This window comes from Pteropus alecto, unplaced genomic scaffold (genome assembly GCF_000325575.1).
Source record: "Pteropus alecto unplaced genomic scaffold, ASM32557v1 scaffold71, whole genome shotgun sequence".
NCBI classification, from domain to species: domain Eukaryota; kingdom Metazoa; phylum Chordata; class Mammalia; order Chiroptera; family Pteropodidae; genus Pteropus; species Pteropus alecto.
This window is the reverse complement of record NW_006433024.1, coordinates 1,150,367-1,174,686: the sequence shown is the minus strand read 5'-3', so window position 1 is coordinate 1,174,686 and position 24,320 is coordinate 1,150,367. Positions and strand designations below refer to the sequence as shown.

The window sequence follows — 24,320 nt, the reverse complement described above, 5'->3', positions numbered from 1 at the left end:
AACATTTGGGCTTTTTAGCAGGGGTAAAGGCTCTGGTTTGAGTAGCTAAGGAAGCTAGGGTTTCTCACTGTAACATCACTGTAGTTCAGTTTGGAGTGTTTCAATAGCTCCATCTTGTGGAAACTGTCAATACTACATCAAAATAAATACACTGATCATATACTGAAGATTAAAAGACAGACTTGACAATAAAATAAACTCTATAACAGGATACAAAAATCCTGAAATACCCACGAAATATTCTGGTGTAATATTACAGTGGCGATTGATAATGCCAACCTTGAGGCCATGCTAGATACCAAAAGTCTCTTAAATAATAATAAAAAGATCAAATTATATGCAATGTTATTTTAGTAATCGATGTATACTATTGTTTTCATGTACATGGAAAATAAGAAATACAAAATGATGCCCTAAGTTAACCAAGTCACTTATCAGTCCATTAACTTTCCCAGCCATTCTGGATGGCAGAAATGTGTTACATTGTATGAGTTTGGTGGCTCCCATCTTCCAAGATATCATGACAGGACGATTCTAAAAGTAACAGGCAGAGAGCCAAAGCTCCTCTAAGTCTAAGCTTTGAATTAAACGAAAGGACGTTTCTAGTCAGACAGATAGAACTAAGCAAAAGTAACTAATTCTGAAAGAAACTCCAATAATTGTGCTATTTCAATGCATCAATAAGATGCTGGGCAAGATGACAGGGGACAGTGGTTAAGGAACAGGGCTCTGGAGCCACTGGCCCTGGGTTCTGCCTCTGGACAACTGTGGAACCTTGGACAAGTCATTTAACACTCCCGAGCCTTAGTTTAGTTGTCTATAAAATGGAGATTATGCTATCCCCTGCGCCTCAAAGGATTGCTATGAGGATAGAAGGTAATATATATAAAGCACTAGCACAGGGCTTGACACATAATATTACTAAATTATGAAAATATTGACTCACACATCAGTTCTTGATCACTGTTCATAGAAATAAGTGGCATGATTATTATGCCTGATTTTTATCGCCTGTCATTTTGACTGCTAGAATGTCAGAGGAGGAAAAGACCTTGGAAAACTTCTGCACGAGTCAGGTTAACAGATGAAGTCTAAGGCAAGTGGAAGGAACAGACGCACCTTCAGTTTGCACAGTGATTTGGAAGTGGAGCTAAAAACAAGAAGCCAAGCCTCGGGCTACACAGTCACGGCACAGCTTAGACATCAGCTCATCACTCCCCTTAACTTCACATGTGAAACAAATGGAGAAACGAGAGGTGGGGTTGGTTGAGTTACTCATCGATCCATGAGTTCATTAACTCAGCAATATTTATAAGCTCCTATATCTATTAATGGACTGGGGATTTGGCGGTGAACAAGCCAGACAATGTCCTTTCTTCATGGTGTTTATTGTTGCAAGCAGGAGGGGGCGGGGAGACCATAAATATAAGAAACACATAATCAGGATGATTTCAAAAAGTGGTAAGCTTTCGAAGGAGCATGTGACAGGGTATTGGGGAGGACAGGGCATTGGGTAAGGCCAAATACACTACTTCAAGTTGAATGGTCAAGGAGGACCCCTCCAAAGAGATGCCAGTTGAGGAGCAAGAAGGAACTAGCCGTGCAAAAGATGTGGGGAATAGAATTCAGGTAGAGAAACAGAGGGTGCAAAGGCTGTGAGGCAGGCAGGAGCTTGATGAGACAGGAAGAGAAGGAAAAGCTGCAGCAGGGGATGCAAGGGGGCAGGGGGTGGTAGAGAATCATGGGATCTAAGAGTCAGGTAAGGGCCAAATCCCGTAGGTCCAGGTAGGCTATGCTAAGGAGTCTGGATTCCACTCTAAGTGCAAGATCTGGTTTAAAGGACTGACACAATATGGTTTGTTGTCAAGTGTCACTCTGGCTGCCAGGGGAGCCTTGCTAGAATCACCCAGACAAGCATGGACTGCGGCCGTGGTCTTGTGACTCTTAGCCCAGAGGGTTACCCTCCACACCACACGGCCTTTGACGTGGATAGCAGAAAGTGAAATAGGCTGTCTGATCTCTTCTGGAGAACTTAAAGCCTGGCCAAAAAGAAACCAGGTGCCAACCCTTCTCCTGCTCCGTGAAAGGAGAGGAAACGCAGGGACTCACCCGCTTGTGATGTCATCCGCCCGAATGTTCTTGCTCAGGACATCCCCATCACTCATGTAGCCGGGGGCGTCCATGCCAATGCCTTCCAGGTCCATCTCATCGCCAGCCTTGTCTGAGACGTCCACGTGGCAGACACTGCTGCCTCTGGATGCCAGCTGCCTCCTGAGCGGGGCAGAGTACACGTAGCGGCCCGACTCGGTGTTGATGAACCGGCTGGCGTTGGCTCGAGGTGGGTACCCGTTGCCCATAGAGGGGGCGTCTCCTGCTTGGAGCCGAGGGCTGGACTGGCCGAGTCTCCAGGAGAGAGGAGTGGGCCTGCCTGTCAGGCTGAGGATACTGCGTCCGCTTATCTCTGTGGTGACATTGGTGTCGAATGTGGTTTCCAATGTGCTAAAAATGTAAAAGTCACTTTGGGTTAGACTATAATGTGCCTAAAAGCCTTTGCAGTTTACATGTTCTTTAATTCTTTTAGAACTATGTAATATTTCCCATAAACAAAACAGGCTCAAACAACAGGCACGAAGAACCACCCAGTGTATTCTCTGTTAAAAATGAAGACATATCTGCACATCTATATAACTTTCTGAGAAGCCCAGCAGAGACTTTTCCCACTAAAACATGGTACAACACACCACTATGAATTACTTTAATTACATGACCTTAACTACTAAAATCTTCTTTCCAACCTAGGAAATAGAAAATGCAGAACTGATAACGATGGGGCATCGAGGTACCCACCTGCCCATTCAATGGAGGATGCTGCATCACAGCCCTCCTTTTCCAAAGGCAGGATCCACCTGTCCACTTTGGAGCTCCTAATATCATATCACCTCCTCAGCTCCCTCCTGACCGAGCAGGTGGGGAAAGCCTGGCTTTCCCAACCCCCTAAGGTCCATTTCTCCCACACTTTTGATTCTCCTACATTTTGTCCAAAATGACTACTAAGCTTTGGAGGCAAGAGGCTGGAAGAGAGTGGTAAATGCCTGGGCTTGAGATCAAATTACATGGGAAATAAATCAAACTACATGTGTCTGCATCCACCAGGAGACCGAGCTGGTCCCCGGCCATCAGAAAGGCTCTTTTGCGGTCCATGGTCTTCCTGGCCCTGCAGGTCTTGGTGCAGAATCAAGATAATCGGTGTTCCTCTCCAGAGCTGCACTGGGGTCTCTAACTGAGCAGAGAAAGTGAGACTCTTTCTTGCAGGAGAATCCATTGAAGCTGTCTCTCCTGTCACCACCATCCTAGTCTACTAAACTGCTGTAACCCAGAGTTACTTTTGGTGACTGGTGGGAACAGGGATGTTTCACACCTAATCAGAGTCTCAGGGTCTGGTATCCGGCTCCATGCTTTAAAACAGCTAAAGGTTTAGGGGGTCCTACACGATGGCTCCCCAGTTCACTTTCCTCTGGAAGAATCAAGTTCGTGCCACAACCATTTGTTTCCCTCTGACTTTGCAAGTGGCCTTACTCTCCTCATATTGGAGACCCCTAAGGTTTGGGCTCCAGTCTTGTTTCAGATGAAACCCACAGTGCTTCACCCCAATCTACAAAAACTGCTGGCAGTGGGGAAGCCCTGCGATCTCCTTGCTATATTCATTTATCAAAGAGACTGAAATTGGAGAAGCAAAGGAGATGCTCTGGGAAGTCAGAGGGGGTACCTAGGACTTGGTCTTGATTTTCAAAGCCAAACATAGACCGCGCAATGTGGTTCTGCCAGAATCACAAAGGGTATCCCAGGGTTGCATCCTCTTCAAGTTCTTGCTCAGCAATGAAAACAACCTCATAAATGTTTTCAGTGTAATCCTAGATTTCATCCAATTAAATCATAGTTTAAACACGATCATAACTTTTTATAAATATTTCCTTATGTATTTTATACACGGGCATGACTAACAACATTACAGAGTGTTGTGTACCAGAAGACCAGGTAGGAATTCAAGTCATTCGCTTATCACACAGGTCAAATATAGTTCACCTGCTCATTTCAACAGCATAACATAGTTCTAAAAACTTCATGTAAAGTGAAATTTAAACGGAGCTGGTCTACAATACCCTCTTTTAAATAGATTTAGCAGCTTTCTGCTCTGGGGAAGAATCTGTCTACACTAATTCTTGCTACTTACACTTCCCTTCTGCGCGCTGTATGGCATTCTTTGTCAATTCCAGCACATCTCACAATCAAGGTTATTTATTCCATTGTTAACCACATCGCTTTGCTAGCGGCAGAAACAAGCACAGGTGAAGCTGTGTGAAAACCAAGTTACCAGCTAGTTCAGTAAAGCAACTCCTGCTCCAGATACCTGTGTGTAACCTGAGTTCCCCGTAAACTGGACATGGTCTCCTCCAAATTCTGCCGCAGGTCAGCAATGTTCTTCACGGTCCGCAGCCGCCGAGCCTCAGGATCTTCCCCTGGAAAGGTGAGGGTTAAGATGATTTTAATTCTCAGAGAGATGGTGAGCTTCATGGGAGCAGCAACTGTGTCCATGACATAACCATGTTGTATGCTCAAGGCCTGGCTCACCAGGGGTGCTTAAGAAGAATTTGAGAATGAATGAATGAATGAATGAATGAGTGAAAGCCCACAGAAAGGTGTTAAATCCAAGGAGAGAAGTCTTTCTTCTCCCTCCAGGTCCCTCCTGAAACAGGTGATGTCTAGCTTACAGAAGCAAAGTACTTAGTGTGAGACATAAACACATTTTCACACTCTTCCCCAAAAAAGACATACACAAGTTGACATGTGCTGCTGTCTACCAGCCCTACATTACAAATGGAACTTGTAGTGGCTAAAAGATCTGCATTTATTAATCACAGTATTTCTACAGAGAGAGGTTTGCTTTTTTTCTTTGATTTATGTAATCTCAAATTCTGGTTCCTCTGCTCACTGGCTGTGTGATCATGGGGAAGGTGCCAACAATCCTCTCCATCCTTCAGATTCCACCATCCTAAAGTGAGGACAGTAATAGTACTGACCCTGAAGGACAGCTGTGGTACTAAGTGGCATAGGGGCTGGAGATTACTGAGCACGATGCCTAGCCTGAGCACTCAGCTCATGCCTGCTGGAGCTGCAGAGCAGGAAGCCATCGAAAAGACTCAGGTTTCGCACTAGGAGATAAGGGACTTCCATTCTCTGGACAAGAGTTTCCTAGAGGTCAACCTGGCACAAATGTCCCAAGAGATGGAGGCCACACACAAGCCAGGAAGCCGTGTGCCCTCTCAGATCAGCCTTGCTTTCGGTTCTCTGGTTATTGTTTTGATTGGGCTTAACAAGGGAAAAGGGAAATGGAGAAAAACTACAATAATGATTAAAAGAACAAATCTTTCTCTCAGAGTAATTTCAGGGAGGGGTGAGAAGCCTAAAGAACCACAATCAAGGGTCTTTAAAAGACTATAACTATTTCTAGTGTTGAGCAATATTTTTAAAATGTCTCTATAGAACCTAGTAACATGGACAGCAGCAAGTGGAATTTACATCAGACACTAAGTAGAACTTTTGTAATTGTCATTAATAGGGCTACGGGCAGCTAAGAAATGTCATAGAATTAACCTTCCTTCTGAGACAGATGACAACTTCCTTAGGTTGTTCTCAGCATGGTGGTGCCTAAAGGCTGAATTAAATGATAGCTATGTGATTTTTATGGAGGAAATATGCTACAGCAAATTCTCTATCCTTGAAAATGCAAGTGTTTTCAATTTCCTCCCTCTTTGTAATCAAGAGAAATTTGGAAGGCATTTATTTTTTTCTTATCTGAAAAGTAGTCAAACTTGTATTTCCCACCCAATTCTTTAAAATACATATATGTAGGTATGTGATTTTAAACAAAATCAGTGATGAATGCCTACTTTACCTTCCCCAAACGCCTTGGAGGAATGTAACTGCATCCATCTTCTGGGCCATCAATTAAGTATCTTTTACTGCCAGTTTGGCCACATTTTATCTACGTAAGGCTGCCCAAAAAGGTACTGATCCTTTGGACAGCTCTAGGCCCTGCAGTGAACATTTATTATGAAGCTAAGTCTAGGCACCAGTTTTCAAATTACCATCATTAATTAGCTTAATCACACACAAAAGGTATAATTATATTTATTGATCCATCTCTCTATTCGTGGCAAGTTTGCCTGTGTTGTCTCTCCTTTAGAAATTTAAAGATCTCTGAGATGAGATGGCATCTCACCTTGACTTCCGGTAACCCCACACATACCTAGGAATGTCCAAGAAATATTTATTGTCCAAAAGGCATTTGATTAGTGGAGTGTTGAAGAAAAAGCATGGAATTTGCATTCTGACAGATAAAGGCTTGGATCGTGGCACTGTTGCTTATTTATTAGCCACTTGGACCTTGGATATGCCACTTATTCTCTCTAAAGATTACCTGTGAAATGAAGATAAAACCCTTCCCTTGAAGAGTTAGGGGGAAGATCAAATGAGATGACACATAAGATATGCCTGGCATGAAATGAGGGCTCATTGAGTTAGAATGTTCCGCTTCCCTCTTGGGGGGCCTGCTGGGAAATGCTTGCTCCACCCAGAGTTATACACACACCAGATTTCAAGAGTGCCGTAGAAATGAAAACCAGTAATCCACCTGCCTTGCTTAGGAGATCACATGCTGAACTGTCAGTTCTGCCTCCTTAGAAAATGAAGTGAGTGTCAGATTTTCCCACCAACTCTCAGCCTGAATAAAATAAAAATACATCCCTGCTCTGGTGGCAATGGCAGGATCCTTTCAGCTTATACAGAGATCTTAAAAATTGAGTAAGCTATTCCAGGTCTGCCTGTGGCTCTCTCACATTTGCCAAAGGCTGCCCTCCCTCAAGCCACTGGCCACGATAGAACGGCACACATTCTGACCCCGTAGGGCTGAGTTTAGAGGATGTCGGGGTATTACAAAAATAACAAAGATAGAACCTGGGGTTTTTACTTGGAAAAGCAGGCTTAAATGGACAAGCTGCTACATGAAAAAGGTGGTTAATTGTCTGTGGGCATCAGGATGCTGGATTATATCCAATGATTAGAAATGTAAGAATAAAGAACTCTGTTACCTGTTAAAGCTGACAAAATACTGAAGGGCTGCCTTATGAAAGAATAACCTTCTTATCATAAGAAATATTCAAACAGAGACTGAAAGATGATTCATCAGTAAATTATATAAGAGATTCATAAGCTGGACCATAAACAAACAGGACTGTGTGGTTCCTTCTAACTCCAAAATCCAAGATGCAGTCCTTAACTATGATGCTATGTAAATGACAAAGCACTATGGGAAAATCCACTTACTTGTCTAAGCAAGGGGAAGAACTACGAACTGATGAAACGGCCTCATAAATGTCTGTTTCTAAATACATAAACCATTTATTTCCAGGGATCAGTTGTGGGTACGTTAAATTCAACCCCATGCCACTATGCAGCATCTCCATAAAGTAATTCACTGTACAGCCACACATGTGCATTCTATTGCTTGAATGTAAAGGCAAGTAACCCTGATCAAGAAATTTTCATTAGCAACCTATACTATTTGACTGAACATGGAAGAGTGCTTGACCAGGCGTGACTGGCTGCACAGTTCTGTTCCCCAAAGAAACTGAGAACATCTCAGGCTTTCTGAGCTCTTACTTGGTTTTGCAGTTCTGATGCAGAGGAGATGTGGGGAGAAAAAGAAAAATGAATGAAGCTCAGAGTCTGCAATCTGTCACTCTGAAACTTAAGTGTATGTGGCTGCTGCTTTTGCTTTTCAAATGTGAATTCGTGCCTGACACGAATCCATCCAACTCCACGGGACACACATCTGATACACGCTGGGTTCCGAAGGACTGGCGTGGCTCTTTTGATGTGGGCATTAAGAACATGGTCTGGAATGTGCGTGGAGAACTGAGCAGTCGTTTGACCTCCACACCCTTCTCCTGGCCCTCCTCCTGTGCTATCCGTGTCCTCATATGCAAAGAAGCTATAAACCTTGGAGAGAAGGAAGCAAATCGACCCCAAATGTGGGGGCCTGAACCATTGTAAGATGGATCACTTACAAATGGGCTTGAAACCTCTCTGCCCCATCACTGTGCCCAGCCAGCAGGACCAAAAGGAAGTCGTCAAATCTCTCAGATCCTCTGATATTTATACTCAGAGCTAATGGTGAGAGGGGTAAGCTTCGATCACATGGGCTGCAGACCAATTCCACAGCTGTAATATGGCTCCTAAAATGATGTGGTCATGGATATTTAGTCTAATAAATAGATTTGAAACACGTATTCAATTTATAATACATCTCTGGAAGTGATAAGATAGGAGAAGAATAACACAGCCACTGCTAAATATGTAGTTTACCACTCGCTTCCCTGATTAGAAGTTGCTGGAACACAAGGCACAGAATTAGAGTTGGGGAATGGGGAAGAGAGACAGAGAAGGTGGAAATTCCGAATGCACTGAGATGCTAACTTTGCTCCTTTAAATGAAGAATGGGACAGTAGAATGAATAGGTAAATATTTGTGGAACTAGCTATATGATAATTGCGGATTTTATATTTTATATAATGCCATTTTAACCATCATTATCTAGGTTATACTTGAATAAAATTGATAATTTTGTTTTTGGTAAAAGTGGCATGCTGTAATCTTCCAATTAATGGAGGATGCTAAGAACAATGTTCAATCGGTGCTTCCATACAGGAGAAAAAAAAGTCAGTATTTTAGAGTTCTAACTCTTGTTGGAAAGCAATGTTATCTGAAGAGTAAACAGGGTGACTCAAAGTTAAGTGTCAGAGCAGCCCACAGCCCCTACAAGAATGAAACGGAACATATCTTAGAACAGGATTTGCCAACAGGTAAGAGACTTATTTCTAATTCTGGGAAGGAGGGAGTAGATTGTGTGACAGTGAGAACAGGGGAGAAAGAGAAGGAAAATGATAAGAAAGAAAACAAGTTTTTTAGCTCATCAGTCAACACAATAGTAAATCTACTTCAAACCATGCTGGGTTCATGCTCATCCAGCAGGTGGTTACATGGGAGGCCGAATCACCAACAGACACAGAATTTCTGAGGCTCCATACTCACCGGTGAGTTCTTCCAGAGCAGGCTGTCCACTCTTGGAGTAATGGCTGGACTCCATGCTCACACCCGCTGAGCTGGACTCGGCAGTAACATTCCCTTCGGTGTCTGTCTGGGACCTTCACACACAAACCAAAGCAGACACACTTGTCATAAGCAGTAATTCCCACATCTGGACCACTGTGGTCTGACCACAGCACCTCCTTCAACAAGAAGCTTTAGAACAGAGCAGACCAGCAGACTGATGCTAAATAATTCATTAGCCCATGTGGAGCAATGTCCCAGAAATAGAGAGAGCCACCGAACTGTAAAAGATGAAATATTCATCACCCAAACAGAGGGTCGCAATCTCTCATGGGGAAACGCTTCCTTGAATCCCCATCGGGGCACTAAGTCTGGCCGGAAAAATGCTGGAGAGTACTGGGTGGTTCAGATCATTTAACCTATGCCAAAGAGCAGCTTCTAAGGAACCAGCAACACCAGCAAGTCAAGCATAAAGATGACTCCATTGCCGCCCCCTAAAGCCCCCCCAAATCCTCCTGGCGTGGCTCTCTCTGAAAAGGCAACTGTAAAAGCAGTCAGGACTGTGTGCCAAGCAGGTGTGTTTGCCCTCCAGGTCTCTGATTCAGAGCTCAGATCTTCTGACATGAAAGGTCTCATTGATCGTTATTTCAACACTTGACTGAAACGTGTACTTCCCCAAACCTTCTCCATGCCCTTATTTGTCAAGCAAATCGAGGCAACTGCTTCATGCAATGTGTTCATGCCACAGCTACCTCAGTTCATTTAGGCATGGCGTGCAAATGTATAACAGTAGTCAGATGCATAACCCTGGTTACATTATTAATTCATTAGCATCTTGAGCTAACTCAATGAGATTACACTCTCCATGAAGAAAGCATTTGCCAAGAATGAGAACTGTCTTAAATGTGGAGGATGTGCTAATAAACCTCAAGTCATCCAGCTGTTCTTCCTCCCTTTGGCCTCCTACTGAAGTCATCAGTTCCTACTTCTAGTCACCTCTACCTTTAAAGGATTTTTACATTCTCAATGCTCCTCTCCATCCCCTGGCTAGAGTCCAAGCTCTCATCATCTCTGCCTAGGTCCTGTAAGTGCTTTGTAAGCAGGTATGCTGCCTCCAGCCTGGAGGTGCAAAGGGCAGTCAGGTGTAGGAATCAGCCTACAGATTTATTCTTATTGGTATGCGTAGTATTTTAAAGCTTTCAAATTAATTTCAAGATTTAAAAATTGGGAGATTTCACAAGAAAGAGCTGGATTTCTGCCTTCTCCCAGTAAAAATAAGGAAATCTGCCTGCCAGTGCCAAGTGGTGGCCGCTCCCTCTAGAGGTGTGTCATTCCCTTTGTCACAGTCTTACTCATCCTGAGACTCCCATTCATATTACCTTTTGGGGCCAGATCAGGCATCTGAATCCATGACCTCTGTCCTACACTGTTTCTAGGTCTGGTCCACTCCTCACACCAATGATCTGTGTGATACTGATGTGATCATATCATACCACCCTCTGATTAAAAGCTTCCAACTGTTTCCCACAGCATACTGAATAGGTCTGAACGCCTTATTGTGGTAGAAGATGGCCTACATCATGAGATTCTTCCTTCCATCATCTCCAGCCCCATCTCCTGCCGCTCAGGTCCCTATACACAGCCCCGCCCTATGCTCCACCCACATGTGGCTTCTCTCCATTCCCAGACCACACCACTCCCTTAACAGTTTTGTCTTTGTAGTCACAATAACCTCTGCCAAAAGGCCCTTTTCTCTTCTCTCTTCCTTAATTTACTCCTAATCTGCCTTTAAGATGCAGTTCCCATGTCATCTTGACCTGGACGTCTTCTCGGACTCTGCCCGCTGATCACTTCACCTCTCGTGTTTCTACCAGCACTCTCATTCTCTGATGTCTGTTTATTACAATGCAATGAAATTAATAAATCTTTCCTCAACTAGACTGAGAGTTCTCTGAAGGCAAAGACTGGCTGTTTTCATTTTATACACATAAGAACAAGATCTGCTCAAGTTTATATGCTAAGCAGGCACTCAAAGCAGGATAAACGTATTGAATGTATAAATGAGAAAATTTTAAGTCTAGAAAGATGTGGGGCACTGGAAGGAACATTAGACTTGGAGTCTGACCATTTAGCTGGCTTGAGGCCTGGGGTCTATAACTTGAGAGCCATGCACATTTGAGTAAGTCACTTAACCTCTGAATCTCAGGGCCCTCATCTGTACAGTGGGAGTAACAATAGCGACCTCTCCTGGCTGCTACGAAAATCGCATGTGGTATGACACAAACATGGCGATAGAGGTGTCCACTGTTACTTCTCAATTGCTAAACACATTTCATTCTGAGTGTTTTTTGAAAGAATTTATCTTCCTTTCACCCCCTGGTAAAATCGCTAACATGGAGAAGGTCTGGGCAGAGCACTGCAGGTTATATACAGTGAGTTATAAACTTGAGAGAGTGTTTTAGAGAACAGTCCGATCTAGTCCAGTCTCCTCACTTTATGGATGAAGACATCAGACTCACAGAGATGCAGTGATTTACAGAGCCAAGAGAGTATGGTAGTTAAGAACTTGGTCCCTCTAGTTGGGCAGCCTTGAGATTAAAACCAGGCTCTTTTGGCTATTAGCTCTGTGACTCAGAGCAAATTATTTAATCACCGTAAGCCTCAGCTTTGCTTAGCTATAGAATGGGGATTTTTAAAAAGGTAGGTAGCTCATGGAAATGTGGGAATGATTAAATGAGCTAAGGCATGAAAGCTCTTAGCCAGGTCTTGCACACAACTGGTACACACTCAATAGCGGTTCCTGCAGCCAGGTCCCAAGACCACTCAGGGATGTGTGAGCTGATAAGGGACAGAGTCCAGGAGTCCCGACTCCTATTCCAGGGCTCTTCTTTCTAACCTCTTCCCTGGCTCACCTAAAAAGCAAAGGCACCTCAGAGGGGCCAGAAGGACATCAGCGTAAACTTAACATTAAAACGGGGCTTGACAGATACACATGGTATTTTTTCCTTCTTCCTGTTTGTCATACACTGGCTCTTTATCATTAAGAGTTTTACCTTTCATAAAAGCTTAAAATTTCTAAACAAGGTTAAATATTTTACAATCTTTTAAATTATAACGGCCAAAGGGGAAGGGGGAAATGGATGGTGATCAAAGACTATCATATATTTTAATTTCGAAAATGCACATAAGAATCTGTGAATGCAGGATTATGCATTCCTTCACGACTATTAATGTGACTGGAAGGATAAACATTTCACGGGGAGCAATTCAGTCGCCTCTCTGGTTCAGAGAACAACTGTATTAATAGCCCTGTGTGCAGACCAGTGCTGAGTCATTATCTAAGCCCTGGCACTCTTCTCGGGACTGTTAGCTGGGCTGATGACGTGATTTAATAAAAAGATGACTGGCTCCCAGTTAAAAAGTTCAGGCGTGATCCTCAGTGACGGGGAGGGTGAGCAGAGGGAAACAGAAGAGGGACAAGACGGGGCCTGACATTTCTCACTGGCTGACTCTGGCTGGCTTTACACTCAAATCCTCAAGCCAGTCTTGCCATCCGCTATTGGCAGGAATGGGAATAAAGTCTCCCAGAACATAACTCAGGCAGGGAGAGGGGGTGATGGGAGGGATCTCTGCATGTGAACAGTTATGCATGAGCACTTGCATTTTATATACGAATGTGTACCTGTGCTCACACTTACATGTGACTGTTAACGTCCATACCTACGAGCGTATGGGTGTGCCTACCGTTGCATATGTGTGTATGTCCTTGGGTAGAAGCTGTAAAATGAGTGCCTAGAATATGACATTTGATCATTCAGTCCTCAGTTCCCCTTAGCTATGTAGAGATACCAGTCATCATTCAACTGTCCAGTGTGGCCAAAGGCACTACCCGTCCGAAGCACAGAAGCACGCTGACCCCTGTGAGCAAGGCTGGTGGACTCCCACTCATTCTGGCTCAGCTCAAATTTTATGTCCTCCCTTTAGCTTGCTCTGACCCTCCACCGAACCCTGCAGCATTCGTCACTCCCTCAAGCACACTGTGTATACCTCTACTAGGAGCTTATCGCCGGTACCTTAGCTGTTGGCTTAAATGTTCCCACAAGGCAGTCCTGATTCCTGCCTTTGATTACCCAGGAGCCACCAGAAAGCCTTCTTTGTCCAGTGGCCCAGGAAGGGCAGGCGGCGCTGCTCCTACCTGTACAGGAAAGGTGCAACCGTGGCAGTGTTGGGGTGGTTGTATTGCTGCTGGGGCTGAGGTAGCTGAACGCTGACGGTATTGCTTCCTGTGGTCTGGGTGGTCCCGACGGACCCACTGACAGTCTGGCTGCTGATGCTGTGGTTCAGGGTGGTCCCTCCTGGGCCCTTTCCTTCCGAGGACGCCAGGCTGGAGGAGGAACTGGAGTGTCTGCCATCGAGCTGGGCCTTCTGCTGGGGGTGCCCCGAGCTTGGCTTCCCACCCCGGCTCCGCTCCCCGTCCTTGGAAGGGGCGGGGGCACTTGGGGGTTTCCCTGGCATGCTCTTCATTCCTGGTTTTGGTATTCCACTGAGGGAAGGGGCTGGGGCCTCCTTCTTGGCACTGCTGAGCTTGCCCCCTTTTGGGATGAAGCTGGCAATCTTGGAGGACTTTTTTGGCATCTCGGTCACCACTGCCCCACTGGGGTCTTCTTTTGGCCCCTCTTTGAGGTCTGGCCTCTCTGTCACAGAGGTTCTCTTGGCGAGGTCCTTGCTTTTCTCTTTTTCCTTCTCCCGCTGTTGCTTCTCCTTTTCCTTTTCATTGCCTTTCGGGGAACTCTTCTTGGTGGTCAGCGCCCGGCTGAAAGTTCTCTGGGCGATGCCCCTGAGTGCGATCTTGGGGCTGTTGGACGTGGGGCCCGCCGTGGAGAGCGAGCGGCCCGTGGCCTCCACCTCCTCACTCTCTTCAACGCTGGACAGAACCTCTAGCCGCTCACAGCTCGTGTCCCGCGACCCTGGGCCCTCGCCCGCCTTGGAACCCCCTTTGCTGTTGAAAAGTTTTAGTTTCTCCAGCATGGACTTCTGATTGTTGGGTGCCGACTTCGAGGCATCGGAACTGGGCCTGGGGGCCTCAGGCACGGGCTGCTTGACCGAGAGCATGGACGATGTGGCGCTGTGCTTCACGCTGACGGACTTGCTCCGCCAGGGCTTGGCGGCTGCACCAGGCTGGGGGATGGCTGAGGAGACACCGCAATTAGCAGGGGTGGAGCTGCTGCCACTCTCCAAAGAAACAGGTGTATTCTCGCTCATTCCGGGGTGGGAGGAGGCTGGGCTTGCCAATGGCTCTGCAGAGATGGGTAACAGAAGGAAACTTGAATTATACCTGTGGACCTGCACTCTAGATCAGAGAAAGTTGGCTACAGTTACATAGCCAATTGCTCCAAACTCAAATGCCATACAGTTCCATTACCCGCTTCATGCATTATCTGTGGTTAAATTTTAAATCCTAACTTGATGTCCTCCTGCTTTCCATCTGGCACAGTTCACATCCCCTCGTCACATTTTAGTATATGCTGTACAAATGCATCAATGTGCACAAAGCACAATTAAGCACTTAAATTTATGGGAAAACAAACAGACTAAAACCTGCACCACCACTGTGGTGGTGTAGGAAAGATGCAGGAAATAGCTACTGTTTTGGATTATTCGGCCCACAACCCCATTTCCCAGTTATGTGAAACAACTGAGAATTAGCCAACTTTAAGAAAACAATGTCACAGATACTAAAACAGAATAGACAAAAAAAGAAAAAAAAAAAAAAAGAGAGAGAAATCAAGTATAATCTTTACAGAAGGATAATTACCTACAGAAGTTCCTAAGTCCTATCAAAGTATATCAGTTTTTCCTATGTTGGCGCTTTTAAGGAGTTACAAACATGATTCAGATGAGACTTAAAATTAAGAAAGTCTTTTTAACTGAAGAGTATAAAACTGCACGTGGCTCCACCGTAGGCAAGAAAACATGCAGGTTATCTCAAAGTCAAGGCTTTCCCCTTGGCACTCAGGGAGTATCTCCCCAGCCAGACTCTTTTCTCAGAAAAGCCTTGAAACATTTCCAAACTCGAACTGGAATTATTCTGGGAAGTGCGGGTTCCAAACTGGAGTTGTGTTGGCCACCGAGGCCGCCTGAATCACGGACAAGAAAACTCTACGGCCCTTCTTCAAGCAGCATCCAGAACGATGCAGCTCTATCGCCTATGCAAGGGCAGCTGTCAGAGCGAAAGTGGCAGGAAAGGCTTGTCACGGCTCAGCCCGGCGCCCACCCACACCCCACGCCCCACGCCTGCCCACGCCCCACGCCCGCCCGGTGTTCGGGACAGACGGGATGCAGCACTTCAGCTGCCAAAGAGCACGTCCCCTTCTACAAAGTCACAATGGCATGACTTACCTAGCAGCAGTCACTTTCTCCCGAAATGACTCCCTGTAAAAAATTCTCCAACTGGAGAGGCTGTCCGTCCAATTGTCACAAGTGTTTTCGGTTAAACTGCTCATGTTTCTAATTAACTTTTGTCATCCGCAACTGCTCCAGTGCCCAGAAGCCTGGCGGGATTAACGGCTGCTGCTTCTGCTCTCTCTCTCTTTTTTTTTAATACCTATGTTCCGCTGCCTTCTAGCAACAGAATAAACTGTATACAGAGCGGCTTTTTATGATTTAAAAGTCAACGGCCGCCAAAGCCGAGTGAAGGCAGCCCCTATGTGGGCCCTGAGCGCCGAGCCGGGAGGGGTGGGGGAGCCCCCGGCAGAGGAACTGCTTCCCTTCACTCTCAGCTGCTCAGGGAAGCCACAGCTCCAGGGTGATCCAAAGCAGACCTCCCAATGTTTTAAAACACATACATCTTCCTGACTTACTGGGGATTTGGTTCTGGATGGGGGGGTGAAGGGGGGGCAGTTACTGCACAATCCTCCCTAACAAAACTCACAGGGTGTTGTTGGATCTTTTCCTGGGGAGAGCCGGAGACTGGCTCGGAAACGGGCTCATGGAACCCACCCACACTGCTGGCTTTTCAGAGGGCCTCCTGGGTGTCAGGAGGTGCAGTGCTGGGCGTGTGGTGAGGAGATTACTGCCCCCATTTTGAGTGAAGAAACTGAGGCTCAGGGAGGGCTAATGATGAACCCCAAGTCATATAGCTAGAAAAGGACGTATGTGGAATTTGAACCCAGGTCTCCTGACAGTGCTTCCTTGGGACTGCGTCACAGCTACCTCCTTTGATGAAGAATACATTTAAATAACAGCCACTGAAACGACTGGAGTGCTTTTTAGGCATTGCCTTTTCTATTGCTTAGGTATGTTCCTGACATCTGAGATGAGGTTGGTTCCAGGCTAGCCACTGGAAAGGAGGCCGCCTACACCAATGGCCACCCCTCTGGAGGAAATCCTAGTGACACTCCAATACCAATCCTTAGGACAACTGTCTTTCTGTTTACTTGGGCCCAGATCTGGCACAGAAGTATTCATTCGTTCATTCAATATTTCATTCATACCAATATCCAATACTCATTCATTCAGTGAGCACCTAGCATGTGCCAGACATTGTTCTATGCACTGGGGATACATCAGTGACAAAGATCCCTGCCCTCCTGGACCTTACATTCTAGCAGGGAGGAACAGACAATAATTAATGTCATTAATAAATAAATGCTATTATTTGTTAGAAAGTAAGTGCTAAGGAAAAGGGGACTTTGGCAATAATGTCCTTGCAGGAATTACAACTTTAAATTCAGAGGTACCCACCTCTTTCCTAAAGAAGTTTGAGGCATATTTCTCACTGACCATAAGTAACAAGAACCAATGGCACTTCTCTGCTCCCACACATTCCTTAGAATTCTTATAAAGCTTGCTTGAAATGGTTTTGATAAGAAATGCCCCAACCTAGCATTTCTGTGTATTTTTAACATTTACACAGTTAGAAATTAACCAACACCTAGCTAGCTAACAACTGACTCAAACTTAAACACCTGACACCTGGCTTGTCTAAGTGAAACATGTGGGACTCACTGAAGATGTGTGTGTCCTTCAGGAAAGGTGCCAGGTGCAGAGAAAGGGCTCGTACAAGGTAGGTGGGGTGGACACTCACATAGTCACTTCTGAGGCCACGCTAAAACAGCTCCCAGAGACTCCTACTTATCTTCCAAACTCCAGCTCAAACGCCTTTCCTCTGTCAAACTTTCTAAGACCCTCAAGCTGAATGAACTGCTTGGTTTGCATCGCATGGTATTTTCCCCTACGCTGTGTTTTCCTAGGATACTGTCCATACCTCTCCCCATAAAAGGATCTTGGAGGGCCACCTACTTACACCAGGCACTGAGAATACAGAGTTGCATAAAATACAGCCCCTGCCTACTGTCCAAGGGGGAACAGACCTCAAAACAGAGCACAGAAGCAATGTACAGGGCTGCAGAGAGCTGTACAAGGTACCCTGAGACCCAAGAATTGGGACCCACTAATTTTCCCCGGAGAGTTTAGGAAACCTTTGTGGAGGAGATAACTCTTAAGTTGTCAAACCATGTTTCTGCTATGTGCTGGTTTGTTATTCCACTGGTCTGTGAGTTCCTCCAGGGCAGAGACACCCCCCCGCCCAACCCCTGTTTGATTCATCTTTGTGTCCCAAAGCCTGCAGAGCATAGGAAATAATAAGTACTGTATACTCTTAAACAATACAGGGGGGTTAGGGGTACTGACCCCCTGTACAGCTGAAAATCTTTGTATAAGATTAACTCCTCTAAAACTTTACTACTCATAGCCTACTGTTGACTGGAAGCCTTACTGATAACATATGCCATCGATTAACACACATTTTGTATGTTGTCTTATACACTCTATTTTTACAATAAAGTAAAGAAAAATGTTATTAAAATCATAAAGAAGAGAAAATACATTTACAGTATTTATTGAAAAAAAAAATCCATGTATAAGTGGATCCACATAGTTAAAACAGTGTTGTTCAAGGGTCGATTGTAAATGGTTTCTGAATTGCTGGTAGGTAGTTTTGACATTTGCAAGTCTCATTTAAGGCAACAGAGACACAAGATTTGTGAATAGTCATTAATTAGGGTTTTATTAAAACTTCAACCTAAACTCAGGGGGAAAAAAACCAGGATCAGGACTTGGTGTTCCAGAATTTCCACTTGGCATTTAGCTTAGGCTCCCCTGGTTATGACATCATGGGGACATTTCAAAGCTATTCATTATAGCTACAAAAGGTCGAACTTGGAGATGATTCTCAACCTAATTTCTAGAACAGAAGACCCCTAAGTAGGACTACAGGGCACCAGGGCAAAGTATTGAACAGATCATCAATACTTTGCACTTATATCATGGCCAGAAATCCCCTAAATAGTGAACGGGGCTCCAGGTCATTAGTGGTCTTGTCCAGGGTAACTTGACACAGTTCTGTCATTCCTAATGTCATCACACCAGTGACCTCAGATCTTGGCTAAAATGGCTATTTGGGGCCCGCTCCTCTTTCTTTGGAAAGCAGTCATTTCCAGCAGCAGAGGGTTCTGTGATTCTTAGCATGAGACTTTCTCTACCAAGCCTCAACTGATGGTGTGATCCTAGTTATGCCATTTTGCCCCTCTGAGCCTCAGTCACCCCGCTTGTAAAAAGAGGATGAGCTATTTCATTAATACTTTAAGCTCTTTCTATTCAAATCTCAGTGAGTCTCCAAGAGGCCGCACGAGTCTGGGCCACAGTCAGTCTTGTCCCACGGGGCCCAGGAATGCAGCCTTCACTCACTAAGTTCTTTCATACCCTGTGCTGTAACAAGCAGGTGCTTCTTTATCTTCAAACAGTCCCACTCCACAATTCTCTGAGGATGTTTTCTAATAAATGGAGAAAACTGGCTGAGTCAAGGTATAGTCAACCTTGAATGAGTCGTTAGTGAATCCTGAAATGCTAGCATTCTCTGAAAACAAGTGTGGGGAGGGAGAGTGGGGTAGGTTCTTTAAAATGAAGAGGACTTCTCTTCCTAATAACTAAAAGCTCTTGTTTCTTTTCTCACATATAGGAACCTTTGTTATAGCAAAGGAATCTAAGAGGGAAAAAGGAGGAAAGCACGAAAGAATGTTCTGAACATCGGTATTCCCTCAACAATGGCACGTGGGCCACTGAAGAAGGTGAGACTGTTTTAGATGGCACATGGGTGAACATTTTTATATTTTAAAAGTTATATATTTATTTTATTGTATATTTGAAAAGATAAATAGCCCATATATAAATTAGCAGTTTCATGAATAGTAAATGTAGATTTGAGTTGATTTAAGGAAAATATGAAACTAGTAAAAATGCAAGTGGTTCATAGATTTGGCAAAAATCATGCAGAAGGTTTGTGAAAGATTTAAGTTGGAGAAACACTGTTCCATTAAATCTAGAAATATTTAGGTTTATTACATCTTTTTTTTTTTTTGGAAAATGTAATCAACTGAATAAAAATCAAATTAGAAGACCCGAATAAGGACTAAGTTCAAAACTAATCTGAAATGTCTACTTTTTTTCGAGCTTTATTTATATGTATTTGTTTAAACACAACATTCTGCCGAGAATGGCCAGACATGGCAACATGACTGGGCCTCGTTTAGCCAAAGATAATTTTAAAAATAATGGCTTTGACAAGTTTTTGACTACTAAACATAGTGAAAATGACATATAACATCACACCAAATAAACATCCAAATATCTATATGTAAAACTGAAAAATATTAGGATATACTCTTATCATGTACAATGATCTGATATATTAGTCTACCCTAGCCCATTTTTCAAAATGCTGGTCGCAGAGCTCCTGAACAGATTTTATGGCCCACTAGTGGATCACACCCAGCAGACTGAACATTTCAGTTCTAAAAAACCAGCTTACAAGGTTCACCCACCACCAACTGACAAACCACAGCAAGAAGGAAAAGTCTCATGTGAAACACTGCAGACAGGATGCCTTTGAAGAAGAGAAAAGGCTCTTTTTATTTTTTTTTGAAAGAATTTAGGGAGAGCATTAATCCTCCTTTGGGGAAGGGAAAAGTTTGGTTTTTCTGGCAACCAGCCTTAACCTTCCCTGACAAGTAACCAAAATACTTTCTAAATGAAAATACTGTCTAAGGCACATAAATAAGCGTGTCTTCCCCTCTCCCTCCTCGAGGGCCAGCACTGGTCCCAGGTTCCCCTGTCCCCTGGGTCTTAGGGAGATATTGGTAGTCTGGTCCCAATGCCAACAGGCACTGAAGGAGCATGTTCTACACCTGCTGATTCCATCTCCTGCCACCCTACTATGATTTTAAACCTGCCCTGGGGAGATTTCCTGCCTAAATTCTCTTTGTAGTCTTCAGGGAAAAGCCTGATAATTGGGCCTGGGAAAATGCTTGCAATTTCCTATAATTTGTCAAGATGTCAATCTTGAGCATTCAAATTTGTTAGGGTAATTGAAACCAGTTTTTTTTTGTTTGTTTGTTTGTTTTTTTTTTTTAACGTGCATGGACTCCATCTGCACAGGCTCAAGATTGTTTTCAGAGTTGCTCAGGTCAATTTCTTTACAACCCCGTCAGCCACCAGACCACAGAGGTGCACATGAACTTCACTCATTCCACTCAGTGGTTCTGCGGGATTCCTGAAGCCTTCACAAAGGAGCTTTCTCAGCCCTGTTGTGACCAATGTCTAATATTAAGGGCACAAGCTTAAATTTAGTCTCTCTCTCCAACTCCTTCTTGGTCCTTGGAGGTACAGAGAGAGAAAAGGAAAGCATGAGAACCACCAAGAAAAGTGAGAGGGCATGGAGTAAGAAGGGGCTGGGCTTTGGATCTATATGCTCTAAGGGTCTTATGTTTATAATTCTACAGGCTCCTAGAACATCCAAGTTAGAATAAGGATGGTGATTTATAAAAACAAAACTTTTTGAAGTTGCTCTGTTAATTCAATCTCTATCAAAATCCCAATTATGTTTTTTTTGTAGAAACAGAAAAATCCATCCTAAAATTCATGTGGAATCTCAAGGAACTCCAAAGAGCCAAAACAATCTTGAAAAGGAACAGAATTGGAGGTTTTACTACAAAACTTACTACAAAACTACAGTAATCAAATCAGTGTGGTACTGGCATACAGACGGACACACAGACCAAGGACCAGACTAGAGAGCCAAGAAATGAACCTTTGCATATATGGTCCAATGATTTTTAAGTCTATTAAATGGGGTAAGGAGAGTATTTTCAACAAGTGGTGCTGGGAAAACTGGATATTTACATGCAAAAAAAGTGAAGTTGGATTCTTATATCACATTAAAAAATTAACTCAAATGACTCAAAGACCCAAATGTAAAAGCTAAAGCTATAAAAAAATTCTTAGAAGAAAACAGGGCAAAAGCTTTGTGACACTGGATTTGGCAATGATTTCTTGGATATGACACCAAAATAGCATAGGCCAAAAAGAAGACATATATAAGTTGGACTTTGTCAAAATTAAAAAAAAGTCATTGTATATCAAAGGACAATATCAACAGAGTGAAATGGCAACCTACAGAATGGGACAAAATACTTGCAAATCACATATATAATAAGGAATTGATATCCCAAATATAAAAAGAACTCCAATAACTCAACAGTAACAACACAGTAACTTGATTAAAAAATAGGCAAATGACTTGAAGAGACATTTCTTCAAAGAAGATATATAAATGGCCAAAATACACACAGAAAGATGCTCACATTATTAACCATTGGGGAATGCAAATCAAAACCACAATGAGATGCCACTTTATACACATTAGTATGGCTATTATTTAAGAAAAAACAAGAACAACTAGAAAATAACAAGTGTTTTTTGAGTTTGTGGAGAAATTGGAACTCTTTGCACTGCTATAGGAATAAGTTCTTCAAAAAATTCAACATAGAATATGATCAAGCAATTCCAATTCTGGATATGTACCCCAACAAAGTGAAAGCAGAGACTTAAATCCCATGTTCACAACGGCATTATTCACAACAGGTAAAAGGTGGAAGAACCCAAGTGTCCATCAATGGATAAGCAATGAATATTATTTGGATAAATGAATAAACTAAATGTGGTGTATACATACAATGAAATATTAATTCAGTCCTTAAAAGGAAGAAATTCCAACACATGCTATAGCATGGATGAACCTTGAAGACATTATGCTAAGTGCAATGTAACAATCACGGAAGGACAAATACTGTATGACTCCACTTATAAGAGCTACCTAGGGTAGTCAAATTCAGAGACAGACAGTAGAATGGTGTCTGCCAGGGGCTGGGGAGGAAGGAATGGGGAGTTAGCATCTAATAGGTACAGAATTCTAGTTGGGGAAGATGAAAAATTCTAGAGATGGATGATGGTTATGATTATACACAAGGTGAATTACTTAATGTCATAGAACTGTACATTTTTAAATGGCTAAAATGGTAAATATATTAGTATATTTTATCACAATAAAAAAAAAACAAAAAACAAAAAAACAGGATTGTATTTGGCTGTAAGTAACAGAATTCTGACCACCCTGGCCTTAACAGGGAAAAGGTTCACTACTTTATTTCTAGTGCTTAGCACGGGGCCTGGCACACACAAAGAGCTCAGTAAATGTTGGTTAAATTTTTAAAAAGTTTCTCTGTTAGTTTTACGGTTAATGAATCACATGAAACTGTATAGTTTTGAATATTACCTCATTAGTATTATTCTATTCTAGCTTGAAAAGCAACTTCTGCTTCGAAGGAATAGTGTTTTGTTTGTTTGTTTGTTTTAAACAAACTCTGGCAGGCAAACAAATTAGATCAAGTGGCTTCTTCCTCCTTAAACTGGCCATCACCAAAACTTTGGTCAAGCTGTTTACTCTAACTTGGATGCCTCACTGCACCCTTCATTACCTCACATCCATACCCAGCATTAGCCCCCACTCTACCTTCCACGCCATCTCCTCCAGGAAACATGGGGAATTCCCAAACCGGAAGCCATCTCTGTTCATCTAAAGAGCCACAAGGCTCTGTCAGGTCTTCACTGGGGTCCCTGACACTTGCTGCCCTGCACTGTGGTTGCACTTAGCTTACCTACAAGAGTAGCTGATGTACTAATAGGTTCCCAGAAATGGTTGTTGGAAAAATCAAACAAATAAAAACTATTACCCACACTGGATCCAGCCATATGCCTCAAAATTAAAATCAGGTGTGTCTGGCTTTTCCTTCTTGGCTAATCGTACCAGTTGTTCTCTTTAAAGCTAAGTAAACTCAAAAGGCCAGAAACCTTGGTGATGATGTTTGTGATGCTTTTAATGCTTTTTCTTCTATGTACGGTGGAAATTTTGCTATAGCAGGTCACTGAAAAAGTCACGTACAAATACTCCAGTCTCTTGTGAGGGTGTGCCTCAAATCAATGTGCAGAATGTAAAAGTGCATTATTGTAACAGACTGAAGCCATCGATTTCCTGCATGAGCCACAAAGTTCCCAGTTTTCCTCAGTGACTTTTTCACCCCAGAGGAAGTAGGAAAGAGGCGGACAGCTGGAAATACAGTGTGTTTCTTTTTAATATATGACAAGGTAATTATTTTTCTTCAGTGGCTTATTGTGGATAAAACCAAATGAAACTATGGGTAATGAGGTCATTTGTTTCTCTGTTGGTAACTAAAGAGCAGTAAAAGAAAATCAGGAAGTGCTGTTTTCCTACGCAGTTTTCACTACATTTTCTCCAGTTTTACAAGGTACGTTTCCAAATTCCACTTAATGGCATAACGACCTGGTAAAGCTAAACAAAGGTTAATTTGCCGGAAATATTAGTATACAGTTGGGTTTATGTTTGACCTTGTAATAGCACCTTAAAAAGAAAATAAATTCTTAAAATAGTGCTCTCCTTCCCATCCACCCTTTACCTCAATAGGTGTCCTACATATATTTTTTTTAAATCCTCCCACTCAGCTGGATAAGGAGACAAATCATTTGACTGCTGACATCTGAAGGAAGATACTTTTTAAAATAAAAAGTGTCCCTATTCTTTATCTTTCATTTCTTGAAGCCAGATCACCCTCGAAACACCTCCTTCCTCTCTCTTGAACTTATTTGTTCAAAATCCCAAGCAATATGTTTCAGGAGAAAGCTTTTGTTTTAATTGGTCAAGCCATTTCTCTATCTTGTACCATATATGGCTATGAGAAAGT

General features: G+C 43.3%; 1 protein-coding gene across 7 annotated transcripts in view; it reads right to left on the bottom strand.

The window, feature by feature from the left end:
• NAV2 (neuron navigator 2) overlaps nucleotides 1-24,320 on the bottom strand; it is a 369,408-nt gene that overhangs the window by 142,051 nt on the left and 203,037 nt on the right. For all 7 annotated transcript variants that reach the window (XM_025044097.1, XM_025044092.1, XM_006907971.3 and 4 more), the window contains 4 exons: nucleotides 13,364-14,465; nucleotides 9,151-9,263; nucleotides 4,409-4,517; nucleotides 2,110-2,499 (listed from right to left, as the gene is read on the bottom strand). In XM_025044097.1, the coding sequence (XP_024899865.1) occupies nucleotides 2,110-2,499; nucleotides 4,409-4,517; nucleotides 9,151-9,263; nucleotides 13,364-14,465 (1,714 nt within the window). The remainder of the gene's footprint in view (nucleotides 1-2,109; nucleotides 2,500-4,408; nucleotides 4,518-9,150; nucleotides 9,264-13,363; nucleotides 14,466-24,320) is intronic.